General features: G+C 46.5%; 1 protein-coding gene across 2 annotated transcripts in view; it reads right to left on the bottom strand.

The window, feature by feature from the left end:
• Window positions 1-5,917: 5,917 nt before the first annotated feature.
• The window catches only part of LOC121290178 (GDNF family receptor alpha-2-like), a 255,039-nt gene continuing 242,065 nt past the window's right edge, over window positions 5,918-18,891 (bottom strand). For both annotated transcript variants that reach the window (XM_041210435.1, XM_041210434.1), the window contains 2 exons: window positions 7,597-7,650; window positions 5,918-6,847 (listed from right to left, as the gene is read on the bottom strand). In XM_041210435.1, the coding sequence (XP_041066369.1) occupies window positions 6,689-6,847; window positions 7,597-7,650 (213 nt within the window). In that variant the 3' untranslated portion in view covers window positions 5,918-6,688. The remainder of the gene's footprint in view (window positions 6,848-7,596; window positions 7,651-18,891) is intronic.

An 18,891-nucleotide genomic window follows, 5' to 3' on the forward strand; every position in this document is an offset into this window, starting at 1 on the left:
TGTGCTTTTCTGAAAAAGAAACAGAATAGGAAGAACCTTTCTCAGTGTCGTGATGTCATGTAATTTTTCAAGGAGGGGATGAGCGGGAGGAGGAATTGGCAGGAATGATCTTATTGCATCAATGCAATGTGGCGACAATAGTGGGAACTTCACCAGCTCTGAACCACGTTCTATCGATTTCACTGTGTATAGAGTGGACATTGTAAAGTTTTCCCATATGTCAGCTGTTAAGCAGACAAATGCTTGTTTAAAGTGTTGCTGGTGATGGTGCTGCACTCCTTTCTGGGTATGCAGGCTTATTCATTCGGAGGTCATTGGCGATGGCAGCACAGTGAGGGAGATAAGTTGCAAGGGCACAGATTCAGTCATCTGCGCAAGGCATCTGGGCCTCCACCCGTAGAACTTTATGTTGTCGACGCAAAGCAGCATGTCAGAGCTTGTTAGACCCGAATCAGCAAGTTTCAAGCCCTGCTTCAGATTATGAGCAGCTAACCCTCGGTGCTGAGGGAGTGCAGCACTGTCAGAGGTGTCGGCTTTTGGCTGAGATGTTCAACCCAGGACTTGTGTGCCTTCTCAGCTGGATGCAAAAGCTTCCTCGGCGCTATCAGAAGAAGAGACGAGGGGTCTTCCAGTGTCCTCGTCAACATTTCTCCAGGAAATAAACGCTGGCGTGGATTAGTTAGGTTGAGTGTGCTGAAGATTCTCTGTGACCAACATCAGTTCAACAGACTAACTGGTCATTTCATTTCAATGCAGTTTGTGGGGTCTTGCTGTGAACAAATTGGTTGTCATATTTGTGTCCATAACTAAAATGACTATAATTCATTCGTAATTCTGCTGAGGGTGGGGCAAGTTGCTATATAAATGCGAACTCTTTATTTTTGAGCTGAATTTGCTGCTGTCAGATGGAATATGACATCAGTGAGTGCACGCAATTAACATTAATCATAGAATCAGAGAATGGTTACATCACAGAAGGAGGCTATTCAGCCCCTTATGTCTGTGCTGGCTCCCTACAAGAGCAATTTAGCCAATCCCACTCTCCCACCCTTTCCCCGTAGACCTCCAAATCTTTTTCTCTTCAGGTTCTCACCCAATTCCCTGAAAAGCCACAGCTGAATCCACATCCACCACACTCTCAGGCAGTGCATCCTAGACCCTAACCACTCGCTGCCTGAAAAGGCTTTTCCTCACGACACTACTGCTTCTTTTGACAATCACCTCAGACCTGTGCCCTCCGGTTCTCGACCCCTTCAAACAGGGGACAGTTTCCACTCTGTGGTCCTGACCTCTCATCATCTTGAACACCTATGTCGCATCTCTCAACGCCTCTCCTCCAAGGAGAACAGCCCCGGCTTCTCCAATCTATCCACGTAACTGAAGTCCGTCATCGCTGGAGTCTCGTAAATCTTTTCTGCACCTGTGCTTTCACATCCTTCCAAAGTGTGGTGCCCAAAACTGGGTGCCTCTGAGTGAAAGGCTGTTACCAGGTGCATTTTTGCAATGAATTCCAAGGGTTAAGCCTTGTCTTCATTGTAAGAGCAAAGCGTTCACGATGATCTCATGGTGTTCAAACAGAGGCTGTTTAATTAAACGTTACCAATGCTGAGCTTTTTTTTTAAATTAATTCACGGGATGTGGGTGTCACTGTCTGGGCCAGCATTTATTGCCCATCCCTAGTTGCCCCTTGAGAAGGTGGTGGTGAGCTGCCTCCTTGAGCTGCTGCAGTCCACGTGGTGTAGGTACACCCACAGTGCTGTTAGAGAGGGAGTTCCAGGATCTTGACCCAGCGACAGTGAAGGAACGGCCGATATATTTCCAAGTCAGGATGGTGGGCGACTTGGAGGGCAACGTCCAGGTGATGTTGTTTCCCCATGTGTCTGCTGCCCTTGTCCTTCTAGACGATGGTGGTTGTGGGCCTGGAAGGTGCTGACTAAGGAGCTTGTGACATTTGTCCCGGTCCCATCGTGAGAGGTACTGCTCCCCTATTCCCGTACATTTTCAATATCAGGATTTGGAGCAGGTTCGAGGGGGCGAGTGGCCCACTCATGCTCCTAGTTCATATGTTCGTAATTCACGGTGAAGGGAGAAATGGGTCCTTAAGTATGTTTATGTGGTAAGATCCCGCTGCAATAATGTGTTCTGTTGTGGCTTTGCTTGCATTGGCATGAAACTGTGGCAAAAATATATTTAAATGAATAAAATTGGAGTCACTGCTGAAACCACTACTTTGTATTTCGAAAAATAACCTTTAGCCTGTTCATTAAGCAAAAGTGTTTCAAAAGAGGCCTCAGCATGCTGTTAACTAACTAGCTCAGCGAGTAGCACTCTGCCTCTGAATCATAAAGTTCTGGGTTTAAGTCCCATTCCAGAAACCTTGAATTCACAGGAATTCTGGTTGATCCTTCCAGTGCAATACTGATGGGATGAGTTCTACATTGTCAGATGTGCTGCCTTCTGGGTGAGGCATTAAACTGAGACCCCCATCTGCCCTCTCAGTTGCATCTAAAAGATCCTCTGGTCTCCATTGGCAGAAGAGCAGGGGCATTGATCTGGTGGCCTGGTCAATATTTATCCCTTGACAACATCACAAAAACAGGTGATGCAGTGATCCGATTGTTGTTTGTGGGAGTTTGCTGTGTCCAAGCTGGTTTCCCTCACTGCAGCGTGACTGCACTTCCAAAGTGCTCCTTCGGCTGCAAAGCATTTTCTGATGTCCCGGGGTAGTGAAGACAATATATAAATGCAAGACTTTATGTTGGTACTGTGAAGGGCTTGGCGCTCCTCCAGGATGGAAGACGCCAAACCAGACGGTCTGGAAGGCGCTGCCTGGGAGGATGGTGGAGGCGGGTTGCCTCACATCCTTTTAAAAAGTACCTGGATGAGCACTTGGCACGTCATAACATTCAAGGTTATGGGCCAAGTACTGGTAAATGGGATTAGGTAGGTAGGTCAGGTGTTTCTCACGTGTCAGTGCAGATTCGATGGGCCGAAGGGCCTCTTCTGCACTGTGTGATTCTGTGAGCTTTCCAAACCCTGTGAAGATATGAAATTGCAGAGAAATATGTGTAGAGTCAGAGTCATTGAGTCATTACAGCACAGAAGGAGGCCATTCGGCCCCTCGAGTCCATGCTGGCTCTCTGTGGGACAATCCACTTTGTCCCACCCCTCTCCCTCACTGTTCTATCCCTATAGCCCTACAAATTAATTTCCTCAGTGATAATCCAATTTCCTTTTGAAATCATTGATTGTCACCGCTCCAACAGGCTCCCAGGCAGCAAGTTCCAAGTCATTGCCACTTGCTCTGTAAAAATACTCTTCCTCACATCCCCTTGCATCTCTTGCTGTATATGTGTCCTCCTATCCTTGCATCATCAGCCAATGGGAACAGCTTCTCTTTGCCTGCCTGAGCTAAACCTATCGTACTCTTCAGGCTGTCAATCAGATCTCAGCTCAGCTCCCTTGCTCCAAGGGATCATGAAACTATGAGGTACAGCTGTCAGGAGACTTCACATGAGAAGCTGGAATAAGACACCTGGGGTTTTGCAGTCTTGCCTTTAAACACACTCCCACACTGTTGTCAGTTCAAAGAGGAAGATTGAACTTTATTCCTTGCTGCACCACAAAGAGATCCAGTTGGGCTACAAATTAGACCCAAGTCCCTCGGCATCTGCATTAAGGAAATTGTAAAATTGAGAGCATGACGCTGTCAAACACAGATCATAAATCTGGAACAGCCTCATGCGATGTGCTGTGAATAATTGCTTCAGCCAGTTTCCATCAGAGACCAGCGTAACAACACGATAAATGGCGTTGACCAATTTGCTGTTTAGAACAAAGCTTGTTTAGGAGCTGATAGCTCGGCAGAAAGCTACAAATGTGTATTAAATTAGTTCTCCAACATATTAAAAGTCTGGAGTGTGCGCACACTTCCTATGCATGTCACACTTGGATCCTGTGCAGCTTCAGAGGCCACACTTTAGCGGATCCTCGGTGACACAGTGAGCAATATCGCAGAATCACAGAATTTTTAACAGCGCAGGAGGCCATTTGGCCCATCATGTCTGCACCGGCTCTCCGAATAAGCAACTCACTTAGTACCATTCTCCCACCTTCTCCCCATAACCCTGCACATTCTTCCTTTTCAGATAACAGCCTAATTCCCTTTTGAATGCTTCGAATGAACCTGCCTCCACCACACTCTCAGACAGTGCTTTCCAGACTTTGACTACTCGCTGGGTTGAAAATGTTTTTTCTCATGTCACCTTTGCTTCTTTTACGAAACACTTTAAACCTGCGCCCGCTCGGTCTTGATCCTTCCATGTGTGGGAACAGTTTCTCCCTGTCTACTCTGCCCAGGCCCCTCATGATTTTGTATGCCCCTATCAAATCTCCTCTCAGCTTCCTCTTCTCCAAGAAAAACAAGCCCAACTTCTCCAACCTACCTTCATAACTGAAGTTCCTCTCCCCTGGAATGTATGTAGATTTATTTATTTGGGATGTTTATTTGTTGAGTTACTTGATGCTGCGCTACCAGACTGACTGCAGTATTTTAGTCTTTACAGACAGACTTGGCAGCCCCATACCGAGATGAACTATTGGCATTCACTGAAACTGTTGGATGGAGGCTCTCATGGTAGCTGCCCTACAATTGGCTGGAGGTTGGATGCCAAGTACACCACTGAGACTTGTATCCTTCAACAGAGCATCTGCGACCAGGCCTGGACAGCTGTTGTGGGTGCTGACAGCTGACTGGGTGGCTAAAAGGTCCGCATGAATAGAACCAGATCGAAATATGGAGCGACTGTCATGAAAGAATAGACTCGAGAGACTGACCCAGCTACTCCTGACATTTCCAAAGAAGCACCCACAGTTGAGCTAACTCCCATAAGTCACTTGACTGTTGCACTGAGTGTCACTGTTTCACCAATACAACTGGTGCCTCAGGGTATCGTTAAATATTTATCTTAATGTGAAATATTCGCGCGTACCCAACTTACTCCCTCTCTAACATTAGAATGCAGTCATTGAGGAGAGAATCGAAGAAGCAGTTATTCACACACGTTGTAGTAGGAATCTGGAACTCCCTTTCCTCCAAGACTACGAATGTTGGAGCTTTCCAGAGGGGTCAATTTTTGTTGGGTAAGCGTATCAAAACGTAGGGGGCTAAGGCTGGTAAATGGAATTGATATACAGATCAGCCATGATCTGATTGAATGGCGGAGCAGGTTCGAGGGGCTGAATGGCCTCCTCCTGTTCCTCATGTTTCTGTCACAGCTGATTGTTTGGTACCACCGGCATTTTAGAAGGTTGCCTCATTCAGGGAACAGTTTAGAACTAGTAAGTGTGATCAGCAAGTTAACATTTAGTAAATGACTGAAAGCTACCAGTGTTTGTATCTAATAGGCTCTTTTTGATGGATGTTAAATACTCAGGAGTTGAAGGTAATGAGCTGAAGAGGTGTCGGGTATTGATTAGTTAATTATAATCGATGTGTATACAAAGAAGAGCCATCCAGCACTGGGTGTCCGGTGTTAGAGTGGAGAAGCAAGCTCTGTGACGGGCACAAAACAGTCTTTACTAAAGCATCTTCATCTCAGTGTCTTCTTTACAACCACACTTGGGGGTTTCTCTGACAACCAGGAGCTCAAAGTACGATCTAGTCTTTTACTCAAGAAGATGCTGAGCTTCTCCCTCCCACTTTCAGTGCAAGTATATAGAGTTTGGATTTAGCACTCCGGTCATACAGCCCTTGTCCTGCAGGGTACCCACTATGAAATAGATTTTTCAAGAGCAGCCTGAAGCTGGCATTCTTTATTCAACTTCCTCTCTCAAAATATCATCTTTTCTTTACATTCTACTTCAACGAACATGAGAAATAAGAAAGAAAATAACAGATGAATTCCAAGTAGTTTCCTTAGTAGAGATATATTCCTGTTTATGTTCTTGAAATAATACACTATACAATGACGGTATAATTCCACAGACAGCTCGCAGAAGCAACGCAAGCTGGGTAGACATCTATTACTGCATGAAACACACTTCTAGAAAGTTCAGAACAAAAGAGGAAACATTTTTCACACGTAAACAGAACTTGTACACTCCCTTGGGTATAAATGATATTGAGCGTAGAAAAGAGTGGGAGTTTCAACACACCAGTATCTCTCCGCAACTCCAAGAACAGCGGGTGGGGTAGGGGTAGGGGGAGGGGGTGGGGATAAAACGTACATACAATAAAACAGAGAAGTGGTCTTATACAACCATTAATCACTGCAGCCATGTCGCCCAGTTGGAATCCTGTCCTCCGGCCTTGACCGTCAGGTGAGGAATGTACTGTGATCCAATTTCGGAAGGCTTTGCTTAAGCCTAACTGGCTACTCAAGTCCAATAAGCAGCCCGGTGCTGAGGCTCTGGCATACAGCTAGGCTTCAAGAGGCAGTCGCACTTTTTCTTGTCCAAGGAAGCAAGGCCCCAGCCTGTTCACAGCATCGTGTCCATGAAAAGCATACGCTTTGGAGAACCAAGACTTTTTTTTTGTTAACACATTTGTACCAAAGCAATCACAACTTTCCCTTGCACTTTCTCCCTTAAAATTCAACCAATTATATTTGTATTATCTCCACATGGGGTATCATTTTTCAATTAAGTAGGATGGATGTGGACATTCTTCGAGGGCTCCTTGAGGCTCCTATGACGTCAGGGTTGTTATGATATAAAAGGAAATTGCTACCCATGCCACACTGGCACGGATGCGTGCCCCGAATGAGTGCCCATTCCTTGGATCTGTGTAGCTTGGCATTTTATCCATGTCTTTAATCTTGTCCTTGTTCAGTGCAGGAGCTTGTGCCTGAAAGAGGAAAAGAGTGCCACTCGCTAGTCTTTCTTCATAAAATTTTGCAGTTAGTACCTGTTTATATTCCCTCTCTCTCTTGGTATCACCCTCTGCTGGCAGCTTGTCACATACTTGATTCAAATCCCTCCATGACCTCACAGCCTCTCCCTACCTCTGTAACCTCCTCCGGGCGAACAACCCTCCAAAGATGTGGCGTTCGGCAAACTCTGACCTCTTTCCTGTCCCCGATTTTAATCGCTGCACCATTGGCAGCCATGCCTTTAGCTGCATGGGCCTTCAGTTCTGGAATTTCCTCCTTAAACCTCTCCACCCACCTCTGCTCCTTTCAGATCTTCCTTAAAGCCTGCCTCTTGGCCCAAGCCTTTGGTCACCTGCTCTAATATCTCCTTATGTCACTCATTGGCCAACTTTGAATAGCAACCGTCCTGTGAGACGCCTTGGGACATTTAGCTACATTGAAGGTGCTATATAAATTCAAGTTGTTGCTGAACGGTCTGGGCCACAGCATTGACGTAGAGGGCAGCACTCACTGCCGGGCCTGGCAGTTGAAAGGAGCTCTACTTTCCATCCACCTCAAACCAGCGGGGTCAATTTGGCTGGCTGCTGGAAATGGCTCCCAGGCTGAAGGCCATTCACTTGAGGTGGAGCCTGTGAACTGTGCTCATCAAAGGGCTCCTCCTCCTCCAAACAATCTCATTACACTTTCCTGCTCGCGTAAAGCTCGTGTCAAAAATGAAATGTACCTCAGGAAGGCAGAGACTCTGTTCTTTGGAAGTGTTGAACTTTGGTCCATTTTCCTGCGGCAAGAAGACAAGTTAATCATCAATTCATCTATCGTATAAATACACAAAACAAAATCTTCGGACTATTGCTCTCCCTCCACTCGCCTTCCCTTCGGTTATCGGTTATAAGGTCGTTGGATCATAAGAAATTGGAGCAGGAGTAGGCCATTCAGCCCATCGAGCTTGCTCTGCCATTCAGTAAGATCTGTGTATTACTCAACCATTTGGTTTTTGTTGGCTCCATTTCTTTTAAAGTTATTTGCCTCTGCCCCACTTTTCAGGTCCTCCCCACACATGAACAGAAGCTCTGGCCATCTAAGAAATTGGCACAGGGCTTGGCCATTCGGCCCCTTGAACCTGCTCAGCCATTCGATAGGATCCTTGCTGGTCTGGTTGTGGCCTTAACTCACTGTCCCCCAACAACCTTTGACTCCCTTGTCAATCAAAATCTGCCTAACTCAGCCTTGAATATAATTCAATGACCCAGCCTCCACTCCTCTCTGGGGAAGAGAATTCCAAACAATAATGATCCTATCTATAGCTAAAAATAAGGGGCTCAAACAACTGTACAGCACAGCTTTGCTTTGTTCAGCTTGCTTCCTTTGTGAAGATCAAGCCTCACATTTACATGTGAAAAATTGTTTAAATCCCTAAAGAAATGATTGACCTTGGCTGCAAGCAGGGGAAGACTTTAAAAACTAGTGATAAGGTCGCACAACTCGCTTTTGATATTTAAATGAAGTGATTTTCTCAAGTAGGTCAGCATGTTTGGTAAGCCTCCACTTTCTATTGTGTGAGCACTGTGTTCACAAAAACACTCATCAATCTTTTGTCTGACTACCAATAGTCTCCAGGACAAATTAATGAATTCAGACACCACTTCTTCCTGTATCCACACAGGCATGTATCATCATACTTTTCAGTATCACTGTGGCTCAATAGGCAACATTCTCACTCTTGAGCCAAGAGGTTGTGGTTTCAATTTCCACTGCAGAGACTTGAGCTCAAAATTGAGGTTAACACTACCAGGGCAGTACTGTCAGAGTGCAGCACTATCAGAGGTGCTGTCTTTCGAGTGAGACGTTAAACCAAGGCCCTGTTTATCCCCCTAAGGCAGACATAAAAGATTACTATTTCAAGAGACGAGCAGGGGAGTTGGCCAACCCACTATTTATCCTTCAGTGAACATCAGCCAAAACAGATTGTCTCTTTGATGTTGGTGGGAGCTTGCTGTGTGCAAATTGGCTGAAGTATTTCCTACATTGCAACAGTGACTGTACTTCAAAAACTCCTTAATTACCTGTAAAGCACTTTGGAGTGTCGTGATGTTGTGATAAGTAATATAAAAATGCAAGTGTTTCTTTTTCAATGGTAACTTGGTAACGTGACCACTATGTATGCAGTCCAGCACATTCGGTCTTCGTCGATAGGATAGGGAAGGATTATGTTCTGGTTCTTTCTGTCTTGCCTTTTTTAAGGTCATTTAGTCCCAGATCTAAATTACTGAGATAGCTGGCAAGCAGCATTCTCAATGTCCAACTAGGGCCAGTTGCCTCTATCTTTGAAATACATTTGATTTGATTGACCCAGGCTCTACTGGCTAAGACTGGAGAAATTGATTACCTGACTCAAAATATAGGTGTCCTCCATTGAGATGTAAGCTTTTGTGTATCTGGGAATCTTCTGGTAAGTCTTCTCTGACTACGTCAGCAAGACAGTGTCTGAAGAACGGTGTCATAGAGGTGACATTCTTGGTGTTGGTATTTAACTTTAATTAGCATATTGTAATGAAGCTGTTATTTTGAATTGTCAGAAGATTCTGTTCACAACCATCCAGAGTTGTGAACAACTATTAGGGACATCATCCCTCGTATGTGTGCAATCCTCATGGTGGTGTGAATGTCACCATTATAATCCTTGCGAATTGCAGAATGGGTTAGAGTAGGCACTCGAGGCTTGGAGAAGAGCTTCAAGCCACAATCTTCTGACTGAGAAGCAAGAACTGACCAAAGTCGATTGACGATTCATGAAGAAACACCTTGCTTGTCCCGATAAATGCAAACTGAAATTACTTTGAAGCGTCTGACCCACACTGTCTCCACTACAAACACCTGCCAGCTCTCCTGTCCATAAACTTACCTGCCTCTGCCCTTGCCTCAGCCCACCAACCACTGAAACCCTCAATTGTCCTTCTGTCACCTCCAGGTTTGACTAGTCCAGTGCCCTCCTTGTCTGCTCTGCCACCTTCTGTAAACTTCAGCTCCTCCAAAGCTCTGTTGCCCATATCCTGTCCCTCACAAGCCCCGTTCAGTCAGAATCCCTGTGCTCATGGCGTACATTCTGATTTTGGCCCAAAGCCCTGGAGATACCTCTCTGCCTCTATCTTTCTTTAAGACCCTCCTTAACACCCACCAAGCTTTCAGTCATTTCTCATCAGTTCCTCTTTGGCTCCAGAGCATACAGCCCTCTCTGCTGTCCTCTTCACTGGGGAGGTGTGAATAAAGTTGTTCAGTCATGGCTACCTGCGGCTAAGCAGGTGTAATTCTGAGTGCAAAGCACAACAGGGGCTCTGCTTCTGTCTTTTTGATTGTGCCTCTTTAGGATGTTTTTAGGCAATCATGTTACCATGAAGAAGAACAAGTTCTCATTGTTGCACAATGGTGATTAACGAACCAATTTCTATTGTGAAGGAGATCGTAATCAACAGAAAGAAATATCACCAAGCCGCGCAATCCAGAATGACTCTTAAAATATGGAGCAACAACTCAAAGCTGGGCGAAGGAAGATTCCCATACATTTTAGCCACATTGACTGCGGTGAAAATATGATTGTGATCATGTTTGATTTAACTTTGGTTGCAAAATTGGGGAACAAAAACAAAACTTGCATAGAACCTGCCTCCCACGCTGAGCTGCCTATCTTCATCTCTGGGACCTCGCTATATCACTCCCAGTCCCGTCCTACCACAATTGTATTCAGCTGAAGCCAGGCATCTGGTGAGACCACGCCTGAAATACTGTGCACAGTTTTGGTCACCATCTTTAAGGAAGGACATACTTGCATTGGAGACAGTACAGGGAAGGTTGTCCACTGGTACCTCTCTTGAGAATGTTGTCCTCTGATGAGGGGTTGAGTAAATTAGGTCTATATGGAGTTTAGAAGAATGAGATGCTTGACAGTGTAGACTCAGAGGTCGTTTCCTCTGGACGGGGAATCTAGAAAACGGGGAGGCTCGGTCTCGGGATAAGGGGCTGATCATTTAGGACTGAAATGGGGAGAGTTCTTCACTCAGTGGGTCAGGAATCTTTGGAATTCCATCGTTGAGTGAGATTGTCAGAGTTTTGATCATTCAGGGAATCAAGGGATTTGGGATGCAGGAAAGAAAGTGGAACTAAAGCCCAAGATCAGCCATTTTATCATATTGAATGACAGAGCAGGTTTGACCAGTTGTATGGTCCTACTCCTTCTCTTACCTCTTGCGTTCTTTGATCTGATTTGCGTGGAGTGTTTTCTGTCTGCTGGCTCATCGGCTTCAAGATATCATGAAATCACTTTGTATTATTCTCCCAACATCTCTTTGACTGACAAAGCTTGGCTTGACCCTCATGTGGATCTCCCTCTGGGGAATGTATCTATATTACATTGACTTTTTTGTATTGGGGGAATCTTCAATGCAGAGCTCTGACTGGCAATTGCAGGTAACTGTCTGATGGGTTTGACACTCCATCACATGCAGCGTTTACCTTCAAGCACAGGTTCAGCATCCATTATCAATTAACAATTGTCAATAACAATTATCCCTTAGCATTGGCAGCTTCATTTGCTTCTCAATCAGTGGTCTTAACCGTACTAGACTGCGTTATCAAAAGGCACCAGTACTCAGTACAAAAGACCTGCACTCTGATGGAAGGATGTTCTGAAAAACAACCCATCACCCATAGAAATCACAGGAGTAGGACATTCAGCCCATCAAAATGGAGTCAATATTGTAATGCAGGAAACATGGCAGCCTATTTGTGCACAGCAAGATCCCACAAAAAGCAATGTGATGATAACCGATTGATGCGTTTTTTTTTTAAAAAGCGGTGCTGGTTGAGGCATCAGTATTGGCCAGGATAATCAGGCAGACCTGAGCAAGCAGACGGAGCCCCCTCTTAAATATTGGTCCTCGGGATGGCATCTCCAACTGTGCAGCGCCTCCTCGGGTGCTACACTGGGGTGTCAGCCTAGTTGAGGGTGCTCGAGCGTCTGGAGTGAGGCTCAAATTCACAGATTTCTGATGCTGCCCACGGAGCCGTGGCTGGTACCCGCGACATTTAGAAAGCTCAGTTGATGCTCAGGCTTTTACAATGCACGCATTTTTGAAATAAATGTGCTTTCAGTGTTTAACACATAAATCTCAACTCAAAAACATACACTTGACATCGAGGGATTGTGTGGTATTCAATGAGCTGCCAGTCTGATCCCCAATGTACTTGAAATACAGCCACAGACTGCTACCTTACTCAGTGGGTGCCAGGAACTGAAACCATGGATTCATTGCCAGCTACAAGAGACACTTTGTCCAGTCCCACTCATAAGGTGTTTCAGCTCCAGAGTGAATTATGGCATACATAATTCTGCTACCAGTGTTATTAATAATCTCTCCTCACATGACACAGTGATTTGACAGCCTGGTCAAGTGTACCAGCAGCGCACATGAAAAGCATTACACTCTTCATTTCATTTTTTGCAAATAAATGATGTGTTGAGCGAAAAAAAATATCCTCGTCAGTATCTCATTGTCTCACTCTCCAGCCTCGTTCATCAAGTGTCTCCTAGCGTCACTCTCAGCTAAAACCGCACGTTGGCCAACTGAACAAATAAACGACGAGTTGTCACAGTACTGCTCCATCTGCTAATTTAACAACTCCGACTTCTTCATCCTCTCTCCGTTCTGAATCATTCACTTCTTTCTCGGCTGCTCGGATTTGCTTTTAAAATTAGCATCTTTTGTTCAATTCCCTCCATAGCCTTGACACCACCACTCCCACCAACGTACTTGGCATCTCCCAATCCCTCCATATCTCTGTAACCTCCTCCAGCCCCTACAACCCTCCCTATCTCTATAACCTCCTCCAGCCCCTACAACTCTCCCTATCTCTGTAACCTCCTCCAGCCCCTACAACTCTCCCTATCTCTGTAACCTCTTCCAGCCTCCTCCAAACCCCTCCCTATCTCTGTAACCTCCTCCAGCCCCTACAACCCTCCCTATCTCTGTAACCTCCTCCAGCACCTACAACCCTCCATATCTCTGTAACCTCCTCCAAACTCCTCCTTATCTCTGTAACCTCCTCCAGCCCCTACAACACTCCCTATCTCTGTAACCGCCTCCAGCCCCTACAACCCGCCATATCTCTGTAACCTCCTCCAGCCCCTACAACCCTCCCTATCTCTGTAACATCCTCCAGCCCCTACACCTCTCCCTATCTCTGTAACATCCTCCAGCCTCCTCCAAACCCCTCCCTATCTCTGTAACTTCCTCCAGCCTCCTCCAAACCCCTCCCTATCTCTGTAACTTCCTCCAGCCTCCTCCAAACCCCTCCCTATCTCTGTAACATCCTCCAGCCTCCTCCAAACCCCTCCCTATCTCTGTAACTTCCTCCAGCCCCTACAACCCTCCCTATCTCTGTAACCTTCTCCAGGCTCCCCCAAACCCCTCCCTATTTCTGTAACCTCCTCCAGCCCCAACAGCCCTCCTTATCTCTGCAACCTTCTCAGACCCTACAACCCACCCTATCTCTGTTACCTCCTCCAGCCCCTACAGCCCTCCCTATGTCTGTAACCTCCTCCAGCTCCTACAACAGTCCCTATCTCTGTAAGCTCCTCCAGCCTCCCCCTATCCACTTCCTATCTTGTAACCCCTACAACCCTCCCTATCTCTGTTACTTCCTCCAGCCCCTACAACGTTCCCTATCTCTGTAACCTCGTCCAGCACCTACGACTCTATCTCTGTAACCTCCTCCAGCCTCACAACCATCCCTATCTCTGTAACATCCTCCAGCCCCTACGACCCTCTTTATCTCTGTAACCTCCTCCATCTCCTACAAACCTCCCTATCCCTCTAACCTCCTCCAGCCCCTACAATCCTTCCTATGTCTGTAACTTTCCACAGTCACTACAACCCTCCTTATTCTCTGCAACCTCTTCCAGACTCCCCCAATTCCCTCCCTATCTCTGTAACATCCTCCAGCCTCCCCCAAACCCCTCCATATCTCTGTAACCTCCTCCAGCCCCTACAACCCTCCTTTTCTCTGTAACCCCCTCCAGCCCTCACAACCCACCCTACCTCTGTAACCTCTTCCAGCCCCTAAAACCCTCCCTACCGCTGTAACCTCCTCTAGTCCCTACAACCCTTCCTATCTTTGTAACCTCCTCCAGCCCCTACAATGCTCCCTATCTCTGCAAGCTCCTCCAGTCCCTACAACGTTCCCCATCTCTGTAACCTCTTCCAGCACCAACGACTCTCCCTATCTCTGTAACCTCCTCCAGCCCCAAGAACCCTCCCTATCTTTGTAACCTCCTCTAGCCCTTACAACCCTCCCTATCTTTGTAACCTCCTCTAGTCCTTACAACCCTCCCTATCTCTGTAACCTCCTCTAGTCCTTACAACCCTCCCTATCTCTGTAACCTCCTCCAGCCCCTACAACCCTCCCTATCTCTGTAATCTCCTCCAGCCCCTACAACCCTCCCTATCTCTGTAATCTCCTTCAGTCCTATAACGGTCCAAGGTCTTGCACACTACCAATTCAGGAATGCTGATTTTCATCCCTCCATTCCTGGTGCCCATGCCTTCAGTTGACCAGGACCCAGGTTCTGGAAATCCCACGCCCCTTACCCTAACTAAAACCATCTCCACCTCTCTAAGCTTCTCACTCTACTCTGTCAAGCCTCCTTCCACAGCACCATCCAAACCTGTGGCCTCTAACATCTAGAAGAACAGGGGCAGCAGATACTTGGGAGCCCCGCCACCTGGAAGTTTCCCTCCAAGCCATACACCATTCTGACTTGGACATATATCGGCGTTCCTTCGCTGTCACTGGATCGAAATCCTGGAACTCCCTCCCTAACAGCACTATGGGTGTACCTACACCACACGGACTGCAGCGATTGAAGAAGGCAGCTCACCATTACCTTCTCAAGGGACAATTAGAGATGGGCTGAGCCAGCAACATCCTGTGAACAAATTAAAGCAAAGCCACTCCTTAAGACCTTTCGCTTTGGCCAAACATTTGGTTACTTGATTTGATATCGAAGTTCGTCTCATAACACTCTTGTGAAGCCACATGGCAAGTTTTACCACAGAAAAGGTGCTATATAAATGTAAGTTGCTGCTGTTGTTGCTTTCTTCTGTCAGTTGTGTCATGATTAATTGAAAATAAATGTGTAAAAAGCCTGCCTTCTGAATAAATAACCTGTATGTGATTGAATCTGTGATTAAAGATGTGCAGATTTGCTAAATGTTGGGCCGAGGACAGATCTATTTTTAAGAATTATTTTGCTCAAGCCCCTCCAGCGATATGAATCAGAAATTTTTCTTTGACTTGAGTTTGTAAAAGCCAATGTCACTGTTTCAGTGCCAGCAATGATGCAGATGAAAATCTCCTACTTATAGAACCTACTCACAGACTGGGTACATGATAGCGTCTTTGAGAACACCACTGTTTACAGCTGCACAAGGGTCAGCAATGGTGGCCCTTGACCAACGATGTTGACTTCAGGTCATCCCCTGACAAGACTTGACATTGACTTCAATTAATCTGGTAATGTGTGAGCTCAACCAAGAATAATAACGGCCGCATTAAATGCCAGGTTGCTGTAAATGCCCAACCAGAGCAGTACTGTGTTAGCCTGTGTCAGAGCACTGCACTGTTGGAGGCTCAGTACTGAGGGAGTGCTGCACTGTTGGAGGCTCAGTACTGAGGGAGCGCTGCACTGTTGGAGGATCAGTGCTGAGGGAGTGCTGCACTGTTGGAGGATCAGTGCTGAGGGAGTGCTGCACTGTCAGAGGATCAGTACTGAGGGAGCACTGCACGGTCAGAGGGTCAGTACTGAGGGAGTGCTGTACTAAGAGGGTCAATACTGAGGGAGCGATGCACTGTCAGAGGGTCAGTACTGAGGGACTGCTGCACTAACAGAGGGTCAATACTGAGGGAATGCTGCACTGTCGGAGAGTCAGAACTGAGGGAGTGCTATGCTTTCAGGAGGACAGGACTGAGGGAGCACTGCACTAACAGGGTCAGTACTGAGGGACTGCGCACTAACAGAGGGTCAATACTGAGGGAATGCTGCACTGTCGGAAAGTCAGAACTGAGGGAGTGCTGTGCTTTCAGGAGGACAGGACTGAGGGAGAGTCATATTGTCAGAGGTGCAGTACTGAAGGAGCCTGCATTGGTCAGAGAGGCAGTATTGAGGGAGTTCAGCACTGTTGGAGGGTCAGTACTGAGGCAGTGCCGCAGCAATGGAGACGCATTTTTTGGAGGAGACATGAAACTGAGGCCCCTTCTTCCCTCCCAGGTGAGCAGTAAAGATCCCATGGCACGATTCTGAAGAAGAAGGTGCCTTGGCCAGCATTTATCCCTCAACCAGCAGATTACCTGGTCACTTATCTCATTGCTGTTTGTGGGATCTTGCTTCGTGCAAATTGGCTGCCGTGTTCCGATACGATAACAGTGATGACAGTTCTTTGGCTGTCGAGCGCTTTGGAATATGCTGAGGTTGTGAACGGCGCTACAGAAATGCAAGTTCTTTAGTATCTTCCGGGAAGGGTTTTGTCACCTCTGCCCCCGCACCCACACCCCCGACCCCAACCCCCACCTCACCCACTCTCTGGACAATGGCCCATAACCACATTCTGTCTGGTGGAGGTGGACAGCCAGAAAGACGAAACCACAGGGTGCACCACGTGGCCTGAGGCCCTACAGCTGCGTCTAACGCACACCCTTCAGATGTCACCTTTTAAAGCAAAAGCCTTAAAAATAGAAATGATTAAAAAAGAGAAATTTTTCCCCTCGACCTTGTTACCTGCTGTCTTCCCACGAGATGCATGTGACAGACACCCAGCCCCCCACATCAGCTCCACCAGCAGTGTGGAGCCTCGGGACATTTTACTATCTGGGAAAAGCTGCTACGTAAGTGAAAATTGTTTTTGTGGGGGTTTTTTTTTCCGAATAGAAACTTAAATCTTCCTTCACAAGTTCGTACGCACAATTAATTGGAACTGCGTGCGCCAGAGAGCTGCGGGTGCTCAGTTGTTGAGTCAGTTCAAGGCTGTGATTGATAGACCCCTGGGCACTTGGGGAATCAAGGACTATACGGGGTGGGTGTGGGGGGCGGTGGTGGACAAGCAAGTGGAGCTGAGGTGGAAGATCAGCCATGACCACATTGAATGGCGGAGCAGGCTCGAAGAGCTGAATGGTCTCCTCCTGCGCCTATTTCTTATGTCCTTAGGGTGTCAACTCGTATGTTTCGATTCACAAATTGGGAGGGCGAGGGCTGAGCCTCCAATCAGGAACACTGGTGTTTCTCGTCACGGAGTATATTAAAGACTGAGATCATTAGGTTTTTGGGCGCCAAGGGAATCAAAGGATCTGGGGAGCAGACAGGAAGGTAGAGTTTATGCAGAAGATCAGCCCTGATATTATTGAATGGCAGGGCAGGCTCAAGGGGCTGAATGGCCTCACTGCTGCTCCTATTTCTTAAGTTCTCAGAGCGCCTGGTATTAAAGTGAACATAAACAAGAGTAAATAATGAGAATGCAAAGAAAGAGCTGAATCCACATCAGGATAATTTGAGTCTTAAAGGCTGTAACTCATTTAACCATCATTCATTCTCATTAGATGCAAGAGTATTTAAGCACTTGCAATCAGGGAAGCTTTTCAACTTTTACACTGAGGCAATAAAAATGCATTAGATGAAAGGGAAAATACAGAGCAGGTCTCATTGAGGATTACTTTTTAACAATGCTTGAAAAATTGCAATTAAAGGACCAGAAATATGAATGAATGTCTGATCACAGTAACTGAGCGAGCCCCGCTACCCCAAACCACCCTATTCGGAGGATTTGCGTGTTCCAGGGGTGTGGTTAGTTTTGCCGGCAGACATATTCAGATGGAGGGTTTTAGTTGACGGATGTACAATGTCAAGGAGAGTTGTAACTGTCTATCATCTCCCCACCCAATGCTTGCTGAGCGATGTTGGCTCCCAGTCTGGCCATGCTTCAGTTTTTTAATTCCCATCCTCGAGTTCGAATCCCTCCATGACCTTGCCCTCCCTATCCCTGTAGCCTGCGTCAGCCCCATGACCCTCCATGATATCTGCACTCTTCTGATTCTTGCCTCTTGAGCATCCCCCTGATTTCCATCGCTCTACCATTGTTGACTGTCTCTTCAGCCGCCTAGGCCCTAAGCTCTGGAATTCCTTCCCAAAACCTCTCTGCCTCTCTCTCTCTCTCCTGTCCTTTAATCTGCTTCTGAAAACCTAGCCCTTTGACCAAGCTTTTGGTCATCTTCTCTAATATCTCCTTTGCTGCCTTGATGTCAAATGATGTCATTAACTCTTCAAGCCTTGGGACACCAAGTTAAAGGTGGTATGTAAATGTAAGTTTGTTGTTATTGCACATTTAAACCCCAAATCCTGCAATTCGATAAACCTTGTGATTGGCTTGTCTCTGAGTGCAAATGTAGAGGATATTCTAGACCTTGTTGTAATATGGCCACACACTTCATATATGTATTTATGCATATGGTTTATACTACATTTGTAACTGTAGTTAAACTATCTGTGAACAATTAACTAGCACCTATGGAACGTAATTTTGCTCGCAAATCACCCTTTGAAAGAGCCAGCACTGGTAAGAGTCCCCAGCACAAAGCATGAGTGCCAGTATGGATCTGTTGGGCTGAAAGGCCTGTTTCTGAACTGTAAAGACTTTGTAACAAGATGCAATATTTCTGGGTACTTATATGTGGCAGGATTTTAATAGAAAATCTTTAAGTCAGAGCAGGGACGCCCTGGTCAAAGCTGGGAGCTGTGTGATTGAAGTTGGCCAAGACTGCTGATGCCAGAAGAACGAATCCAAGATTTATGAGCAGGTTGTGTAAAAGTTAAATGTGCGCCATCAACTATTGATGCCAGGGTCCTCGCGATGTCCATGGGAACTGGCAGGTGCAACAATGGGGCAGACTCCCTTCCTTATTTCCTCTCCCCCCATCCTCA

This window comes from Carcharodon carcharias, chromosome 17 (genome assembly GCF_017639515.1).
Source record: "Carcharodon carcharias isolate sCarCar2 chromosome 17, sCarCar2.pri, whole genome shotgun sequence".
NCBI classification, from domain to species: domain Eukaryota; kingdom Metazoa; phylum Chordata; class Chondrichthyes; order Lamniformes; family Lamnidae; genus Carcharodon; species Carcharodon carcharias.